The 22,104-nt window shown below is 33.7% G+C and overlaps 1 protein-coding gene across 1 annotated transcript; it reads left to right on the top strand.

Annotated features, from left to right (window-relative positions):
* The first annotated feature begins 5,564 nt into the window (after positions 1-5,564).
* On the top strand, positions 5,565-6,240 carry LOC111903275 (ethylene-responsive transcription factor ERF024). The gene has a single exon (XM_023899053.3). It carries the CDS (start codon positions 5,584-5,586, stop codon positions 6,166-6,168), a length of 585 nt encoding a protein of 194 aa, XP_023754821.1. The 5' UTR covers positions 5,565-5,583; the 3' UTR covers positions 6,169-6,240.
* Positions 6,241-22,104: the final 15,864 nt, after the last annotated feature.

Genomic DNA, 22,104 nt, shown 5'->3' with positions numbered 1-22,104 from the left:
GGTCCTTATCCTATCACTAGCATGTTATTCTAATCATACCATAACATGATATCAATTAACTATGTGGTAATTTGGGGTCACTTACTGGCTCCGGCTGATAGTACACCTTACATCCTCCTCAATTATTTCGAAAACCATTTTGAAAATTATTTTAAAATATTTTTCCTTAGTTTGAGACTGAATTCACATGAGTGTTCCTCCAATTCACTCAAACAAAGGCTCTGATACCAACTTTTAACGTCCATAAAATTTCATAAAAATTTAAACTTTTTCAAACCAACCAAAATCATAATTGTTTACATTGTAGTTTTCCAAACATGTTTAACATCAAAGTTTTACCCAAAATTAAAAAAACATAACATGAAGAGGTGCACAATCAAGCCTTTGCCTTCCCACAATAATCTGAGGTACCTAAAACATAACCCAAAACTGTAAGCCCAACACTTAGTGAGTTTCCCCAAAATACCAGCACAATACGTAATCATAAATTTTGAAACAACAACTTGCATACAGAACCTTCAGTATTTCTGGACAGCCGCACTGGGCCTTTAGCCAGTCTGCTCCGTTCTCTAAACCTTCGACTTGACTGGTCTGCCATACAAGCCTTTAGTCTATGCGGGTCGCCCTGGGTCTTTTGGCCTTCTACACATAGCAGGACCACCTCAACCCAACCAACCATCACATATAACATAATCAAACATAGCTATCATATACAAGCAGTTATACAGGTCTACTAGATCACTATAGCATATCAAGCATACAATAAACCAGGATAACAATCCAAAGGGCTGACATTGGTGCCTTCGAACCGAGAGTACTTGAGGACAACTCACCTCACACTGACGAATCGTACTAAAAACCTCCGGTTGTTGGCTCACTAAAATCCCGAATTATCACAACAAATAAACATCTAATTAATAATTGGATTACCATCCTTGACTAATAACCCATACCTAGGGTAAATGGCCATTTTACCCTTTCCCCAATTGGACCAAGACCCATGCCTAATTCCTGATCCAAAAGCCCAAGGTTATTCGAGACCCATAATTGGCCTAATTTTCCAAATTGGGCCCAAACTCTTTTTTGGGCCTTATCCTAAGGTCCAACCCTACACTCATACTCAGATAGTCTAATAAGGGCCCAAGCATTTAATCCCAAAGGTGGCCCAAAACTTGAATCCCCAATTCTAAAATCCAATAGAAGGCATATGAGGGGCATACACCGAGCCTCACATTGACCCATATCGGGGTGGCTAACCGAGTACGTGGGGCGTACTCCCCATTACATGGGGCGTACCCTCGCAGATCCAAAAGTCTCATTTTGTGCTTAATGGCTTAAGCACTTAAGCCCAAACTACAGATCCATGGTCCAAATGTGCACCCTAGAGTCATAAAGTCTCCAACTTTATGACTTTACACGTCCAAAAGTTCTTAATACAAGGTCTTAATCCATTAAAACCCTTCTATCAAAACCATGGGACACTTCTAGCCATTGGGACCTCATTTTTATGATCCTCCAAGGGTCTAAAAGGACGACTCAAAACATCCAGGGCATGTCATGCTCAAGATGGAGCATTTAGGACCAAAAAGAAACATAAAAAGACCCAAACATGAGATCTGTTAAATAAAACATAAAGGTATGAACTTTATACTTTTAGATGGTGGAGAAGAGAGCTAAGCTTCCAAATATAATCCTTGCTTCAAGCTTCCAAGCTTCTTGATTCACTTATCCTTCCTCTAAAACACCAAGAACACACTTTATGGCTCTTAATCTCACTCTAGGAGGCTAGGGTATTGCAAGAACGGCTCTAAGACTTTTGAGGCTGAAAAGGTGGGGATAAATGAGCCACAATGATGCTTAAATACCCTAAACCCCCTAAAACTTAGGGTTTCCTTCAGACATGAGCATGCCCAGCGTACTAGGGTGCGCCCTAGTACTTTCAATGTACCCACATGTACGCTTAGCGTACTCCTCCTAGCCCCAAAATTACAAATTTGCCACTAAGGCTTCCCATGACTATTTCTGTCCAATCCAAGGGCCAAAATAACATACATTAACAACCAAGGGCTGAATTTAGAAATACCTGAATTCTCAGGATGTTACATTCCCTTTTCTTTAAAGAGAAAAATAGTGTTTCAGAAGAAGGGGATTTGTTCAGTGATAGGGTTTTAATATGTTTAAGGAAAGAATATGTCGATTAGATGATTAGGGTTAGTGCCCATTATAGATTTGTTGCTATGACAACCATTTTGGTTGTTAGTTAATTCGATAGATTTTTGTTGAGCAATTCTTTCTAGAAAGATAAGTCGTGGATGAATCAGTTAGATGCGGTCGTTTGTCTTTCTTTAGCTTCTAATGTTGACGAAATCCATACTCATCTCCTCTTGGACCTCCAAGTACGTATCCTGTATCCATCACATCTAATCTATATGAAAGCACTCCAACTATTTGTGAAAATGTCAATGTCATTATTTTGTTAATAATACATCTCTTTCTTTTGTGGGTTGTTTTCGTTTTGGTTGAAGGATCAAAATATGTATTCAGATCCAAGACTATAATGAAATAGAGCATTTAGTGCTTTCTTCTCTTCAATGGAAGATGAATCCAATAACTCCACGTGTAATCTTTGATTACACAATGATGAGGCTTAGTTTAATCACTCATCTTCTTCATTCAGAGTTCATGAACAGATCTGAAAGACTACTTTGTTTGGGTTTGCATTCTTCTTTTTCTTCCATATGATGAAGATGAAGATAACTTACTAGAAAAGGGCTAGAACTAGGTGGTATGCGATACAGATTGGACATTTTTGTTGAATTCTCTTTTGGTTTGATGAGGGAGAGGTACAAGAGGGAGGGGGAGGGAGAGAGAGAGATGTGTCTTTTTTTTTTACTGTTTAAATAAATAAATAAGTATTAGATTTAAAAAAAAAAACAGAAAATAGATACCCCAAAGTATTAAAGTCATTTCAGTTTTCTGAAGGATTAAATCCGCAAAACTAACATAAAAGGACAAAGCAAAAAAAATCAATGTTTTGATTAAATCTCAAAAAAATGCATACCATATGGATCATTTTTGCAATTTTGTCTTGTTTAATATTTCATAAATATTATATTAAATGTTTAATAAACTTAATTGATTGGTAAAGAAAAAAATGTTTAAAATTTAAATACAACTAAAGAGGTAAATAAATATTATTGTATGAAAATTTTCAATATATAAAAACATAAAGATAAATTGATCATTCAATATATTTAATGAGTTCTCAATTAAAGAAAACAAAAAAGTATATCTACTCCAATGTTAATGTTATGTTTTCAACCAAATAGTGATTAAAAAAACTCATGATATGATCATATGATGAAAAATCAGGAATAATTTATTATTTTACTAAACACAATTAAAAAGATAGTAACTTTATACAATAAAAAATAATAATCTAAATAGAAAATTCATTATAATTGAAGAATTGAAGGTCCTATACAATAATTATCTCAAGTTGAAAATATATAATTAGTTCTATTAAAATAACCCAAAAATTGTGAAAGACGTGTGGTTATGAAATAAATGTACTTATAGAACGAGTGATAAACGGGTAGATCTGGACCATGTATCTTTTTCCAACATTATTATATATAATCACACTTATTAGACACTACTACCAGCTATATTTTATGTAAACCCCTCATAATACGTAAAACTATAATATTTCGTACCTCATTTAGCTAATATGTCAAAAGGTCACGAAAACTATATTTCATTGGAGTCAAGCCAGGTATATAAATTCTTATACTGTGATCTATCATTAACTTTCCTTTAGTCCATTAGGTGCACATTTTTAATGAAGGGAATAAAAAAGACAAAACAATATATTTACTTGATTTATCAAAATTCTTATATGTTAAGTATTATTAAACTATTATAAAACTGTTCACTAATTTTGATGAAAGTGTAAGAAATAATTGAAGAATAAGGAAGTTTGCAAGTTTTCTTGATCCCGTGTTGATGAGGAAGAAACATAAAACAGGTTTATGCGTGTTTCCACTTGTTAAGTGTTCAAAGGCTTTAAAGGGGCAGACAAGAGATGTGCCAAGCTCATATGGCTTCTAGTCGAGCAGAGATGAAAAGTTTGTGAAATGGTACGATTTACGCGCACTTTGTTGGAATCAAACCAAGTTTTAACACGTGCAGAAAGTTTTCTCTGCAAATACATATGAAGAAAGAAGAAACAAGGCAGTGGACGTTTATAGAAGAATATAAATATATATATATATATATATATATATATATATATATATATATATATATATATATATATATATATATATATATATATATATATATATATATATATATATATATATCTTTTATTGATACATCAACAGCATTTACATCATGACAGGAGACATATATATACACACTTTTGGTAACTGTCATATGACAGTTACTTTCCAAAAGACATAACCGTTGACCCATTTTACATATTAAATTAATTCTAATATTTCTAATATGTCTAGCTTAATATTCAACACACTTTGCACTCCGCATGTTGCATTATCATGGATAAGCACAGGTAAGATACTAGATAATGGCGTCATCGAATTCGAATTACTACCTGACAGCCTATGAGAGGCCCAATATCATCATCGGAGTAATCAACTTATAGTTTCTTCCATAGTTGTTGTATTATGTATCAAATCTCGAGGTTTTACGTAAGCTAAAACTTAAAACCTTAATGTGGCGTAAAAAACTTTAAGAACATGAGCCTTCATGTGCAGTTTTTAGCTGTCAAGATCAACAAAACATCGGTTAATTGGCTTTCGTATTTTAGTTCGTCCTATAATTGGGTAGTTTCTCTCTACCTTTCTTTTAATCAGATATGATCACATATGATCAATCTGGTTTTTGGGTGAAATTCGGTAATTATATTTATAAAAATAACTGAATTTATTATTCGTAACTATTAGAGACATAATTTATCATATTATTTGTGGATTTAATTGTTTGTCTACCAAATCTCATACAGCAGAAAATGATATATGCATGAAAATTATTTCAGCATATTGTCAAGAACTACTGGGACCTTATTTTAGCTTGACAACCAGTTTAATCAAAGGAGATCCAAATCCAATTTTATAATGCTTTCTTGGTACATATCCATCATATATAATTTGTTGATAATAAAAAGTTAAAAACGTTCGTTGACAAATAAAATGCAGCAGGTCAGGTGCAAAAGATTTTTCGAGTGTTTTGTTAAGGTTTGAGATAATATTCTAAACTAATTTTTCGAGTGTATTGTTGATCGTTATATGGTTTTATTATTTCTTATTTTATTTTTCAAAAAAATCTTATTGCGATTTTTATTGTTATGCAGTTTAAATCCATAATAGTAATTGATTAGCTAGGGACCTTATATGCATTACTTCTAAAATAGAGGGTCTACTTAAAAACTTGTAAGAACCTTTCAGCACATCCGCGAAGTCGCCACGCTGCATAATGTTTAGGATTCCAGTTAAGATGGACCACCGTCATCAACAGAATCCATCCGTCTATAACTACACAGACACCAACTCATAACATTGCATGGCGAACCGTCGACGCAGCAACTCCTCCGCTTTTCAGCTACCCGAATATGATACTTCTCACTCTACAGAAGCTGGCGGCTCCTCCTCGACCCGCCACCCAGTTTACCATGGAATCCGGTTGCGAGCTGGGAAATGGGTGTCTGAAATTCGTGAACCGAACAAGTCAAGTCGCATATGGCTTGGCACGTATCCCACACCGGAGATGGCAGCCGCTGCTTACGACGTCGCCACATTGGCACTTAAAGGTACGCATGCGGTGCTAAACTTTCCAGAATCTGTTCTATCAAATACGCTTCCTGAGTGTCCTACGGCTGGCGACATCCGTGCTGCAGCAGCAAGAGCAGCTGCTGCTCGATCACCGGCTTATGAAAGTGGTGAAGGAAGCATGACGGTGGATGCTGCAGATAATATATATACAGCCCCTTCTACTGGTGTATTTATGGATGATGAAGCAGTGTTTGGCATGCCAAATCTGTTATTGGATATGGCGGAAGGAATGCTCCTAAGTCCACCAAGGATCGATTATAGTCCCCCGGACAATGGCGCATATTATTTTGGTGGAGGCAATCTGTGGAACTACTGAAAGTAAACTTCGTATTAACAACCAGTATGCATGGACTATATATATGAATCTATCATTGTTTGCAAGGCTTTATTTACGTTGTTTTCACTTCCCTTTTTGCTTTTTTTTTTTTTTTATCTCCAATATCTTATGTTAGCAAAACAACCATGAAGGTCTTGGAGTTTTCTGGGTGAATGTAATGCACACAGTGATTAATTGAATGGTTGCACAGCCTTGATGTAACTTAATTTTGCATGCATTTAAATAAGTGTAATATTTACGACTTATCAAGCATGATTATGTTGTAAAAAGAAAGATACGGTTGATTTGATATATCTTATGAAGCATGATTATGTTGTAAAAAGAAAGAGACGGTTGATTTAAAAAAAAAACCCTAACAGTGCTGTCTTTTTCTTTAATTTCCAACACTTTTTGAGTCTGTTGGCCGATCTATTCTCCGGCGAGGGTGATCGCTGGGTGGGGGAGGGGTTATTTTTGGTGTTGCAGAATGGTATTGACGGATGGATGGGTCTGGAATTTCAAGAATCGGTAGAAGGGGGGAGAGAAGGATAGAAAGTCTCGTTGCTTTAACGATGTCACAATTGAGAAGTTAGCTCACCTATTATCTTACAAACTTTCCTCCTCAATATGAAGCTGGTGAATGTGGAAATTGTTAGGAAAATATAATTAACTCAATATCTCACGAAAGAACAAAAAATAAAATCTGTCTAGGCATGTGTTTAATACAGTTTCCTTAAAACAAATTCGTCATATATAGATGTTTGTTTTTTTAGAATACAAATGTAGAAAACAATTTTTTTTAGATTACCCGAACCCTCACTTTGTTCGCGTTATACCTTGGTTGCATCAAAATATGGATCGAAGAAGAAGCAAAAGCACAAGAGAGAAAGATGTTCAATTTATATCTCTAAATATTATTAAAAAAGAACCTTTAAATCATCAATGAAGCAATCAGGACCTTTGATTATATTTCAATCATATGTTTTCCACCATTAGATCAAATTGATAACAACATCTTTCCCAAATAAAATTTAAACACAATTACATTTAATTATATAATCTTTAAATTCAACAATTATGTTGTCAATTAAAACATATCATTCTATTTATATAGAAGATATCAATTTCTATAATTAATATTGTTTCTAATTTAACTTCCTTATTTATAGTTTTTAGCTTCAAAATTAAAATCCGTTTTTTTTTAAATACCTCTTTAAATAAACATATCATTAATTTGGTTATTAATCTATAAAATCTAATCTAATCCAATTAAATTTGCAAAATATTTGAGAGTCAAAATTAAAATCACTATCATTTATAATTTATCTCACAGAATATCTCACATAAATGAATCGATTTGAGATAATGATTTGAATTTTAAAACTCATAAAATAAGCAAGTTAATTAATTTGTAAATTTGAATCAACATAACTGATTTCTTTCTTTTTTTCTAGATTAATAGCCGAAAATCTTCAAGATGATATCTTAGAATCCCATTTTTTTAGAAAATAATGATTTGATTATTCAAAAACACCATATATATACGATTACATTGAAGTTGTTATTTTTACGATTTTGAATTGAGTCCTATAATTTACAGTGTTCTTCTTTAGCAATGTTTTTCTTCAACTCTTTTTTCTAGGTTCTTTCTTTACTTTGTTTTTCTTCAAATTCTCCAATTTCTTGCATTTACCCTATCTTCTTATTACATCTTATTATTGTATTCCTGTTGAGAAGTCATGAAAAAAATGAATCAATCTACTTTAAACATATTAGTTTCATTCATATCTAAATATTATTACAAGAGAACCTTTAATTCAACAATGAAACAATTATGTTATCAATTGAAACATATCATTCTATTTATATACGGGATATCAGATTTTATAATTAACATTGTTTCTAATATAACTCCCTTATTTATAGATTTTGGCTTCAAAATACAAACCCGTTTAGGTTTTTTTTTTTAACTCATTAAATAAACATATCAATAATTCGGTTATTAACCCACAAAATCTAATCCAATCTCATTAAATCAACAAAATATTTGTGAGTCAAAATTAAAGTCAATATTATTCATAATTTATTTCTCAGTATATCCTACGTAAAATGAATCAATTTGAGATAACGGTTTGAATTTTAAAACTCATTAAATAAGCAAGTTAACTAATTTGAAATCTTAAATCAATATAACTGATATCTTTTTTTTTCCAGATGAATAGCCGAAAATCTCCAAGTTGATATTTTAGGAACCTAATTTTTTGGAAGATAATGATTTCCTATATATATATATATATATATATATATATATATATATATATATATATATATATATATATATATATATATATATATATATATATATATATATATATACATACTACCTCCGTCCCAAATTAATCGTCCACTTTTGATTTTTAAAATCTTTTTTCTTCAACTTTGACCTTAAATATTTGTGTGTTTGATAGATAACATTTGGCGCAAAATATATGAATGAATTGTATTTTAAATGTTTTTTCATTGTTATAAGTTTTGTCAAGTAATATATAACACAAATAAAAATATTTAAAGTCAATATTGAAGAATAAAGACTTCAAAAGTCAAAAGTGGACTATCAATTTGGGACGGAGGGAGAATATAGAATTACATTGAATTTTTTATTCTTACGATTTTGGATTGAGTCGTACGATTTATAATGCTCTTCTTCAATGATGTTCTTCTCAATTTGTTTTTTCCAGGTTCTTTCTTTACTCTGTCTCCTTATTTTTCTCTAATTTCATGCATTTACTTTGTTCTTATTAACTGTTATTACTATATTCCTGTTGAGATGTCATACAAAAATTAATCAATCTACTAGAGGAAAGATATGTGTTAACATTTTGAATTTGTATTGCCCTCCAGAAACCAACTGTAGTCTCATAGACCATTCCCACATATCTTAATAGGTCTTAGCATTCCCCCAAATTCAGCTACAAGAAGTCATGGATGCATTTCTTGAATCAATCCTCTAAACTGAAATTCATTTGTTAGTTAGATGCAGTGACCAAAATGAAAGATTTGTGAAAGTTCATTATTATTTATTCGTGTTAACCTTTGGCAAATTATGAAACTAATATTATATTTTTGTTCATAACAAGGCTTTTTTGTAATAATTTATTTGATCGGAAGATATGTATATCTGATTAGGTGTAACCTGAAAAATCATATTTTAATTCTTATAAGGAAAAAATACTTTAGAAATTGACCAAATTACAATGTATGAGTTGGATGTTTATGGCTATGGCAATGCACTTTAATTGTAATGTTTCTCAAATTTTTTTACAAAATTTAACATTGCTGGTACATATAACAACTTATTGTTGCTTTTGGTTTTACATGACCAATATGAAAAGTGTCATATGAGTCTCCATGGGGGTTTGTATACCGAACAAAGTCAATTCATAAAGCTACTACACAACATGTTTTAATCAATAAGTCGCATCATATTGTGATAAAACAAATATCACGTGGATCATTTATGTTAAAAATTACTGTATTAAAACACCAAATTGCTCTTATATAAATATTAAATATTTTTATTTAATAAATTTGGTTCAAAAACTCAAAATGAATCTAACTAACATTTTTTATTAAAATTTTACCTAAAACAATACTATCTATTTATGTGATGTGTATTTAATTTATAGGTAGATCAAAACCAAAATCTATTATTAATAGTCTTTAATTTGGTTTTGTAACCGTTAAACGAAAAGAAAATAATTGCAAAGGGTCTTTGAACTTTTCTGGTTGACCGGTGGTGTATTCATACCCGCAGGACACACGCTCGGACGCAAGTTTAGTGAATCGATGCCAAACTGACTCGCATTTGTACCCCCATGCTTGCACACACAAGAGAGAGCCTTGGCTCTATAAGTTTTACAAAGATAGCTAGTCTTTGTAGTTATAAACTCATTTTCTTTTCATACTTCCACCAATGTGGGATGAACAAAACCCATTTAACTCCTTTTTAATCTCTTTCAACTACTTTAGTTTGACAAGTAATTTCTCTTTCAATTTTAATCGATTTTGTACATGTAATATATCAAAATGAAGGTAGCACGGAGGAGAACATGAATATATAATCATTTATCCTTTTTTTTTATTATTATATTTAGAGTTTAAAATGCGTGCTCAAAAATGTAAAAAAAAAATCGTTTTTAAGAAATTAGTAAAGCTAATTTTCCAACAATCCCCCACATGAATGAAAATTGCTTCAACGATTTCAAGTTGCTTAGGTAAAATCCAGCAGTTTAATCATGCATAGGATAAGTAGGTTCTACCCTTTGAACTTTACCTTAAGATACATATTTATTTTACTGATAGGCCAGTTGAACTGTTCCTTCATTTGTGTAAATAATCCATACATATCTCACATGATTTTCCCTGACCTAGTAAGGTTCTCATTGATGTGTTTGTTATGGTCATGGACACTTGTCTGATTCTATAAGAGCTCTTAGGAACTTTCTCATTCAATTCCTTTTGAATCGATCCCACTTATCTCTCACATAGGTGATTATATCAGAATCATTAAAAGCTAAAGTTTGATGATGTGTAACTTATCATCAATTACTATAAGCTTAACTTGCATTACTATTTATTTATAGGAATGGGTTGGGGTTGATCCCCACAGTGATCCTACATATGTTATATGCAAGTAGGTTGTTCCATTGAACCTAGATCTTGGGATCTCCAATCAACTAGGTTGGATTTTCCTTAATAATAACTTATTCGTTCATGGGTTTTAATCTCATTCCTCTTGATGACTTTGTAACTAACTCCCTAATTAGCCATTTGGTTAGCGGATCCACAATCTTATCCTTGGACCTTATGTAGTCAATTGAGATAACTCCAGTTGAGAGTAGTTGTCGAATGATGTTGTGTCTTTGACAGATATGTCAATACTTACCATTATACATATCATTGTTTTCCCGTCCAATTTCCGATTAATTATCGCAATGGACTGAGATTGCAGAATCTGGTTTAGCCCATCCTGATATATATTCCTGAAATTTCCGTAGCCATCCAGCTTCTTCACCACTTTTATCAAGTGCTATAAACTCAGATTCCATTATGGATCTAGATATAACTGTTTGTTTTGAAGATTTCCATTATATAGCTCCACCTCCAAGTGTGAACAGAAACCCACTGATTGACTTGGAATCTTTAATTTCATATATCTAATTTGCATCACTATACACTTCTATCTCCTCGGGATATCTTGTATATTGCAACCCATAATTGTAATACTTGTTTCATACTCTTCCAGTGTTCATCACTCGGATTACTGGTATATCTTCTTAGTCTGCTTATTGCAAAGGCTAAGTTAGGTTTGGTACAACTCATAAGGTACATCAAACGACCAATAATTCTTGCATATTTTGACTTGTGCAACTCCTTCACCTTTATGTTTACTTAGATGGTGACTTGTATCAATTGCTGTCCTAGCCACATTAGTATCACCAGATTTGAACTTCTCAAGGATTTTGTCCATATAATAGGTTTGACTTAAGGTAAGTCCATTTGTAGTCCTTGTGATTTTCACACCAAGAATGACATCTTCCAAACCTATATCTTTCATGTCAAATCTTTCCTTTAGAATGTTCTTTGTTGATTGAACAATTTTATCGTTGTTACCAATAATATGCATGTCATCAACATAAAGGAACAAGATAACATAACCCTCACTTATGTTTTCTTGTTGGATTAGGTGTCTAAGCCCATAACTATAATTGGTATGAACTTGATCTAATAATAACTTGGTCCTTTTGGGTTGCCTTCACCATAGCAACTTGACAGGATGAATTTTGGAGAAAGAGGTTGATAAATGATTTATTAATATATTATAAGAATAATATATTAATTGAGAAATCATATTATTTAATTATTATTAATCAGAAATTAATTTGGAATTAATTTTGGATTAAAGGAACTAATTGAAAAGAACGGGGACTAGTATTGTAAATCATTGATAGTTGCAAGTTAGGTTGATGGACTCCTAAAAGAAGGAGTGGACGAAATCTATATGAAGCCCATAGATATTTCGTCCATAGGCTTTCTAGAAGGCTTCCATTGACTGCTTAAGGCTTAAGCAATCAGATTAGGGTTTCACCTGGAAACCTTAGCGGCCTCAGCTATATAAAGGACCCTTGGCTTACAGTTTTCGGCCCTATGCTATTCTAAGAGAAGCCTAGCCGATTTTTTTAGAGCCTCCATCATCTTTCTCCTTCATCCTTTGCTAAGTGGTTTTTGTGACTCCATTAGAGGTACAAAGCTTGGGGCACTAAGCTCTTGAAGGTCAATATCAAGCTATTAACAAGAAATGTATTCTTCATATCTTAGTATTATGTTGATCTCATTTTCTTGTATGCTAGATTAGTGTTCTTGCTTTGGAAAACTAATTTGCATCTATAACTTGAGAAAAACCTATATCCAAAGCAATTAGGGTTGCATGTGCACATAGGAATGTTGTAATGCTCAAAACCCTTCAGTGGTATCAGATCTTAGGGTGTTTTTCTGTTTTAATTTGATGGAATTGTGATTTGCCTAAAGCTCGAACAAAATCATTTTTCGATCACAGTTTGCTGAACTCGACGAGTCCATGCCCTGACTCGACGAGTTAGATCATCTGTTGGCATATTTTTCGGATTTCAGGCCTAAATTAGATAAGGATAATTACCTAAAACTGTTTTAACTGTTTAAAATCGAATTTTCTAATATGGTAATGGATATCCTCATCCGATTAAAAGATAATGGTCAAATTTTAAGATAATGTCATATTATAAGATTAATTGATTTTAAAATTTAAACTAGTAATTTTGAAAAGTATCAAATTCCACCCTCAAAGTTTTGGAATTTAAAATTTAATTAAAAGTTTAATTTTGAAATATTTAAATTCTAAAACCCTAGTATTTTAAAAGAGTTTAAAATACAACCCTTATACTATTATAATATTAAAAGATTAATACGTATATATATATATATATATATATATATATATATATATATATATATATATATATATATATATATATATGTTTAGGATGAGTCAGTCTTACCGTTAGTAGGCCTTATTCACGAAGCTGGTCTATAAAGGGTGTTTAAGGAAGTGGCTTGTAAAATGACCATCATTAGGTATCCACTCTTACCAACCGCACTCTTGACTAGTGGAGGGTCGTTAGCCTAACGGTTAGGATAGGAAACTAATTCCTCATTAATAAGTATAATGAAAATTCTAAAGTAATGAATTTTTTTTTTTATATTCCCAAATCTTAGTTACTTTAGGAAAAATGTGAAAATAATGCTAGTCCATGAAATTGCACTTTGCACCTTGCCAAGTCGTTAGTGGAGTGTGTGTGGTTAACCGACACACTAACTTGGACTAACAAGAGTAGCAAAGGGTAGTTGGTAAATTATCATAGATCAATGGAGCGTGTATAGTTAACCGACACATTGATTACGTGGTAAATGACATCGAGAATACCAAGCTAATTTGCATGGTTATTCACACCTTGTTTGTGATCCTCGGTATCCCAGTCACAAACTTGAAGGGCATAATCGAGATTAAACATGCCATTGAAAAGTTTAATGAATCTCAAAAGAATCTAGGAATTTCATTTCATTTAAAACCTAATTCTTCATGGTTATTCACACCTTGTTTGTGATCCTTGCTATGAAACCCGTTCTGATTCTCTAGAACCTTGAAACTCTAATGGTCTGTCTCCCTGCCAGACCACCCTCACAAGATATCACCATGCTAATTGTTCCTCGAATAACAGACCCATATTACTCACCGCCCCTCTGATTCTCTTGTTGCGACTGATAGAATCAAGTTATTGGCCACCGATCACTTATACCAGATATACTAATCGATCCAGATCATACTCTAAAGGAAAGAAAGGGTCACATCTCATCAGCGACTTGTCCTCTTAACTGCTCTCAGAACCCATCCGAACAATGAACTCTCAACACCCTGTCCTCAGACACAAGAAAATGATCATGCTCGCTCAGAAGTATATACTGACATCTAAAATCATAAGCCCCAGCTTCCTCTCAAATATTCCATTCAACACTTGAGCACCAGGTCAACTCCCGACCCAACAGTTGAACCTCCAAAGATTACCCATTGCATACCCAAAACATCTCACTGGCTTCCTTCTCATAATAACTATCTCGGCCCAGTCTGACACACAAGTTACGAAGTCCGCTTTACCCCAAGCGAATACTAAAATCCCAACTGAAATCGTCTCATCCTTGTCTTTTTTCGTCTACTACTCATTAGATCCATGCGTCTCTCGGTCCTTCCCATCCCAACGAACTAACACACTCAGGTCTAAGACGTTAGATGACAAACGATACCCCTCAAAACGAGACTCATCTCTAAATCCAGAATCTCATTTCGCCTACTCAATACACCACTAGAGCCAAATTCAAACTCGAGAGTCTGATCCGACAAAGAATTGGAACCACTCGTCCCAATGAAGCACTCAAATCATGATCCATGACCCACTATCCACACATACATCACTTCTCCAATTCCTTCCGATTGTGAAAATAAGACTATAATGATTCCCGACCAATATGGAGACTCTAGTCTCGCCCCCCGGTCCGACCACCAAGTTCCCGAAAACTCAAATAATAAGGCTACCAAGCCTAAAAACTCTTCTGTTTCATTCTCTGACTAGCGAATAATACGGCTCCACGAAGTATTATACCATTCCCTCTCACTAACTCGAGAAGGCTACGCCTCCCCGCAGGCCTACGACACTCTCTCACTGACTCACGAATACTACGGCTCCCTACAGTATCACAACAATCTCTCGCTGACTGATGAATACTACGGCTCCCCGAAGTATCACAACACTTTCTGGCTGACTCACCATGGGCTCACTCCATGGTTTTCCCTGATAATCCAAAGTGATTACTCCCACTCGGATCTACTCACCCTCTTTATCACCACATAATCTCATTCTCGAGTCATCACCCCACTGAGTTCACTATCGAATACTCCACAGTCCTACATAGATAGGTACACACACCCACCCGAGTTAAGCATCATGACTCCTGACGACAACCGTCGTGACCAAACACTTTTCTCGCTGTAATTTACACTCTTGGCTACTCCCGTTTGATGACAATAGCTGAAGGGCTCCCGCTGGAACCATAGTCATTTGATGATCCACTTGCCATCTCATAACTCAAGTCTCAGAATGATCTGAAATTTAGGGCATCATACTCGGATACCTCGGTACACCATCACAGAACCCCACGATGTCTTTCCTTAACCACTGAACTTCTACTTACGACACCATACTCAGATACTGTAACGCTTCCTTTTAGAATCCCACAACATATCTGTTGGATTAGTGTCTAAGTCCATAACTATTTTGGTATGTACTTGACCAGATGGTGCATGGTCCTTTTGGGTTACCTTCACCAAAGCAACTTGATAGGATGAATTATGGAGAGAGAGGATTAATTATGATTTATTAATATATTATGAGAATAATATATTAAAGGAGAAATCATATTGTTTAATTAATATTACTCAAGAATTAATAAGAATTAAGTTTGTGGCTAAAAGACATTAATTAAACTTAAGAGACAAGAACTGTCAATTGTGTGATAGTTGAATATTGGGCTAATGGACTCCATATTAGAGGAGTGGACGAATTCTATGGGGAAACCCATTAGAAATCGTCCTAGGCCTCTAAGGAAGGAGTCCATGGGTTGCTTAGGGCTTAAGCATCCAATTAGGGTTTCCTTGTTAGATAACCCTAATAGCCTCACTATTTAAAGGACCCTTAAGACTCAAAAACGTGGTGAACTTGCTCCTTAGGGTTTTCACACGTTTTGGGTAGCCTCCTCTCTCCTTATTCTTCATCCTCTTGCTCTTGGTGTTTGTGAGCCATTAGAAGAGTGACATTTGTGACTCTAAGCTTTCTAAAGTCATTACAAGGAGGATTTGAGATTGTTATTGCTACATAACAATCAAGGTAAGATCTAAACCTCATTCATAAGTTAATGTGATTAATTGTATGCTAGATCTAGGGTTTAAAGTCTTGGATGAATTGCATGTACAATAGAGGAACCTAGATCCAAGCATTAGGGTTTGCATGAGCACATAGGATGTTCTTATGGCCAAAATTCATCAGTGGTATCAGAGCCTTGATTGGTTTCTATTGTATTGATGCATATTTGATCGAAATCAGCACTGAAAATCGAATTTTTTTTGCTTCTGAGTGTTTGACTCGCCGAGTCAGTTGTACTCGACGAGTCCAGATCCAAACTCGACGAGTCAAAGCGTCTGACAACTCATATTCACGATTTTCTTCCTGTTTTGGCTTTGGATAATTACCATAAACGTGTTTTGTTATAAAATCCGAATTTTATCAATATTTGGTGATTATCTTTACCAAAATAGAAGATAATTGTCAAAATTTAGATAATCATTTGTTTTATTAGATAAAGGTTGATTATTTGTAATTTAGATTTGAATTATCTTGTCAAAAAGTTTCAATTTTTGCCCTTTAGGTTTTATAGTTTAAATTTGAACTTAAAAGTTTTGGTTTTGAAATTTAAATAGTTGAAACCCTAATGTTTTGAAATGTTTCAAAACTTGCCCTCAAGTTTTTGGAATTTAAAAGTTGATTAAAAGTTTAATTTAGAAATGTTAAATTCTAAAACCCTAATATTGTTTTGAAAAGTTCAAATCACACCCTTATGGTTTTATTAATTAATTAAAGTGTATAATTAAAGGAGGTTTAATAAACCCATAAAATTTTTGGTTTACATTTAATTAAATTAAAAGTATATTTTTTTTTTAAATTAGAACACCTAGTATTTTAAAAATATAAAATACACCCTATACTATATATAACATTAAAAGGCTAACATTATATATGTGTGAGTAAAAGTCAGTCTTACCGTTAGTAGGCCTCATTCACGAAGCTGGTCTATAAGGGGTGTTTAAGGAAATTGCCTATAAAATGGCGATTGAATGTGTATCCACTCTTACCCACCGCACTCTTGACTAGTGGAGGGTCGTTAGCCGAACGGGTAGGATAGGACAGAAACCTTCCATTATAAGTATAATGAAGTACAAAAGTAACTAAATGTTTTACAAATTCCCAATCTTACTTACTTTAGGCAAAAGTGAATTGATGCAATTCCATGAAATTACACTTTGTGCCCTTGCAAAGACGTTAGTGGAGCGTGTGTGGTTAACCGGCACACTAAATGGTTCTAAGCAAAGGTAGTAAAGGGTGACTCATTGTTTGTCATAGTTCGGTGGAGCGTGTGTGGTTAACCGACACATCGAATAGGTGATTGTAACATTGAGGGTACCATGTAAGTTTGCATGGTTATTTACACCCGCTTTGTGATCATAGGCATCCCAGTCACAAACTAGAGGGGCATATCGAGATTTAAATATGTCATTGAAAAGTTCAATGAATCTCAAAGGATCTAGGAATTTTCATAGATTTAAAACTTAAATTTCCTTTTCGTTTTTCATGGTGGAAATTGGTAAATCGTCATTTACCTACCTTCAAATATTCTACAACTAGATTACGACATCCCTTTTCTAGGTTGTAGCATATTGTGTTGGGTCCTAGACTTAATATCTCATTTGGGTGATTTATTAAGGACGCAATCAATCAACTAACTTGAATTTGTTTTCTCCCATTTTGTAGATGTCAAAGTATGGCAACTATGGTATTCCCAAATCCCATGGAACAAGCTTTCCACATGAAGATGATATTCCACGATTCGATCGAGGAACAAGAGATCATGTTTCACTTCCTCCACCTCCTCCAATTATTCTCCCTAACCCACAAGTTCGAAGGCTTGAAAAGTTCAAGCTCACTCAAGCCCTTTTGGCAAGTAAACATGAAGAAGGAAAGTCGGTGTGTGAACACATCCTAGAGATGAAGTCACACATTGATAGGTTAAGAATGTTGGGATCCGTTGTCAGTGAGGAGCTGGCTGTTGACTGGGTTCTTCAGTCGCTTCCTAACTCATATAGTGAGTTCGTAAGAGATTACTATATGATGAACCGCGACGTGAACCTTATAGATCTCACCTATATGCTTATTGCTGCTGAATTAGCAATGGTTTGGCGCAATGGAAAAGCAAAGTTGATTGGTGAATTTGCCTTCCAGACCTCTATGGATATAGGCAATGGCAACGAAAGGCATTCCATGATCGAAAAGTTTGATCATAAGAGAAAGGCAATGTCTGAAGTAGTTCCATGTGCTGTTCCAAAAGAGTCAATTTGCTTTTATTGCCAAGAGAAGGGGTATTGGAGACGAAGCTGCCCTATTTACCTAAGACATCTAAGAGATGGGAGAGTCAAACGTATGGCTCTTCTTTAGGTAAAATCCATTAACTAACTCTTTTAAGTTTCTATTCTAGATTCTTAATACATAATGTGATAAGATTACAATTGATGTTTTGTAGGATCGAAGAAAAGAGAGGAAGCTTAAGGGAAGAAGTGAGCAGAATCTAACCGTGAAGAAATGGTTTTCGATCGCATTACTTGAAGATTAGATTCTTGAGCTGCTACTTAGAGTTAGAATAAGATTGCTAAGAAATATGTATTAGCATAGTTTTTCAATGAATTGCATTGTAAGGACAAATTTTTCCGCAATAAAATAAATTTTGATTTTATATTATTTATTTGCCCTTGCAATGGCGTATATGAAAAATTGATGTTTGAATGTTTCTATTATTAGCAATAATGTATTTGATTCTTAATTATGTTATTTGTGGAAATGTCGAGAATTTACTAAATAGGGAGAGTTTCTCATCGCCCAAGTTTCAATTGGACAGAAACTTGGAATCATGCAACTTGGTTGCACGATGAATGAGAAATTTCATATTTGGAAATTAGACTAATTCGTTGATAAAGTGTCAAGTGAAGGACTAGGAGATCAAATACACAAAGTTGTGTGTTGATCAAGTCCACCACAAGAGTAACAAAGATATTCGTCATGATTTACTAAAGGTTTACTAAATATGATTAAACTTATACGATTAAGTGTAATTCTGAATTGATTAAAAAGGTTTAAATCAATAGCAGAATGAATAAGAAGAATCAAGTAGGCAGAAAGATAAAAGTTTCTCTATTCTAAGAAGAAGGGAGAGTACCTTTTATTATGTTTTATGATAGGTCTTAATGATTAAGAACCATATCTCAATTGATCCTCTAAGTGAGTCTTAGTCTAATTGTATGTCTGAGAAGAGGAATCAAGAATTAAAGAAATGGTTAAATCAAGAAGTGAATCATACTTCGTTCCAAAACAAGTCTCAGAGTTAAGATTGTGACATTGAGTGACAAGTCTTAAGAAGGTTTAAAACATTCATCAAATGTAGAATTTGGAAAAAGGTTTTCTTATTCTTGCACATTTGAAATTGGTAAGTTGTGATGTCTTGAATTAGACAAAGACCAACGAGGACCAATTTGTGAAGTGTTTCGTCTTGATAAAAGCTACACTAACTCTTGAATATTTGTTTGTCAAGAAATGTTTATTGAGAAGAGAATCTTATATGTCAAGGAGTCAGTGGGAGTCTTAATGGTCTTGAAAGATTTCAAGAACAAATCAAAAATAAACCTTATCGAACATCACTAGCACACGACTTGAGGTTTACAACCTATCGTGTTGTCACTATCTTGTTTCTATGACGTTCCAATCGAGTTAATTATGCATGTGAGTTCTATGAGTTCTGATTTGAACGCATAAAAGGCAAGCACCTTGGTTAATGAAAAGTACATTGATAGTAAAGGGTGAGATGCTTAACTACTTGGAAGACATGGTGGGCATTCGTGTTACCATAAGGCAAGAAATCAAGATTGAGAAATTTCGGTCCATATGAGTTTGGATTTGTCGCAAACTTTGGTTTTGACAAATTCACATGGATAGGAACAAATACACCATTAAAATCTAAGTGTCACAAGATTCCCTCCTTCATGAAAATGACTGTGAGGAAATGCTTTCACTAAAAGATATTTTAAGAAGATAGTGATTGTGAAAATTGGATTCTTGAATTTGATTATGGTTACGGTATCCCTTTCCATGATTCGAATTGTGAGATTTGACAATTAGTCTTAAATGTTTAGACACACATATGAGCTATCTAAGGGAAAGGTGTATAAGCTTAGATAAAGGATTATCAGAGCATTAGGTATTAGAAACATGAACTTAAGAAATTCAATAGGTATTGTTTTTCTGGAAGTTAAGCTGGTTTCTGAATACATGTCAAAGCTAGTGGGAGCATAAGTGTTATGCTTATATGATAATAATCATCATGATAGTGGGAGCATAAATGTTGTGCTTGTATGATTATTATGGAAAGTAGTGCAAGTTAGTAATATTAATTATAGAAAACAAGAGTTATACTTTGCAAAGTCGCAATGGTTGAAAAGTTGTTTTGCTATAATTAAAGGAGAGAATATTATGCTTCATTTCAAATCTAAAGGCTTAGGTTGTGAAATGTTAATAAATTTAGTCAAAGATACATAGTGCGTTCTCAAATTTCGATTATAATCATGGCATCCCTCTTCATAGTTCGAATTGTGAGAATGTGACACATTAAATACTATGGCAGAAGATTGATAAAGTATCGTATCTTTATGTAAGACATTATGCATCGTGTCTCATACGCTTTGGGTATAGGATTGATTGCAAGTGCTATAATATTTAACCATTCTAAAATTTTCCAAATGTCTAGCGCATTTAGAGGGAAAAGGACAAGAATCGGTTTTGTCTAAGATAATTAAACAACAATCAAAGGACGATCCAAAGCTCGCTGATGATTGGTCGCCTGTGAGTAGTTGGAAGTATAGTATTGGATGGACCATATCAACATTATTATGAATAGAAAAGATTCTATTAAGAATGAGTTGTCCTATGGCAAATATGAAAATGGTTCCATATTGGGAGTTGGATATTGAGAGTCTATGTCTAGATTAGAAAATTTTATGCAAAAGGATGTTCAAAGGAATGTACTTTGAGTGAGAGACATCACGTCTATAGAATTGTATTGTAACAATCTCAAATAGAGGACTTTGTAATTTCATTGGCAATAGTCATTGTGACTTTTGTGCTATGACGTTACGAAATGATCATTGCATAAAATGTTAGAATCTAGCATATTCTATAAGTGGCAAGAATTTGATATTCTTTCACTTGTGAAAAGGATTGGGAGTTGTGAAATGAGTATGATTGGAAATGTGTTCATTTGATCTATTTCACAAAGTAAGAACCGTAGGTAAACATTGTGTGCATGCTAAGAGCATGGGACAAGTGTATTAATAATTCAAGTAAGAAGTTGATTATCCGAAACAACAAATAATGAGTAATCGATATGGTGATAAATAAAAGGTGTTTTATTTATACTCAAAGGTTTGAGGCCATATGGGATTAGTATTATTCTTGTGTTTCACTTTGCATGTTTTGACTTCCTGAATAATTTAATTGGTTCAGAACAGTCAAATTATTCGAACGGGCCACAGTCGTTCTTATGTTGGAAGTAGATATGAATGAAAACTATCATGAATTGGTGTGTGGATTGTCTAAAGAGTATTAGACATAAGCAAATGTTTTCTGCAACGTTCATGAGTGCTTATGAATATGATTTGAGCATTGGATTAAACCCACGCTCACTTGGATCACTTCATGGATTTCATCACGAGTGATTGGTGAGACAATAACATCTTATATTCTTGAAACCGAGATGTGTGAGTTATATCTTGCGAGTCGGTTGTACATTGATAATATGTAAACGCACCAGTAAATTGGTGTTACAAATCATATTGGTGTGTGTGATTCGGTAAGTGAGTGCAAGCGAGCATTGAGTCAAATTTTATCCGTTCCTTTTATCCAAAGTAGGATAAAAGCG

This window comes from Lactuca sativa, chromosome 2 (genome assembly GCF_002870075.4).
Source record: "Lactuca sativa cultivar Salinas chromosome 2, Lsat_Salinas_v11, whole genome shotgun sequence".
Classification (NCBI taxonomy): Eukaryota; Viridiplantae; Streptophyta; class Magnoliopsida; order Asterales; family Asteraceae; genus Lactuca; species Lactuca sativa.
Note: the sequence above shows the minus strand (reverse complement) of the source record. Positions and strands in the feature narration are given on the sequence as shown.

Bases quoted from the DNA above. Each gene is read 5' to 3' on its own strand.
- LOC111903275 (XM_023899053.3), top strand. From the start codon at position 5,584: ATGGCGAACCGTCGACGCAGCAACTCCTCCGCTTTTCAGCTACCCGAA.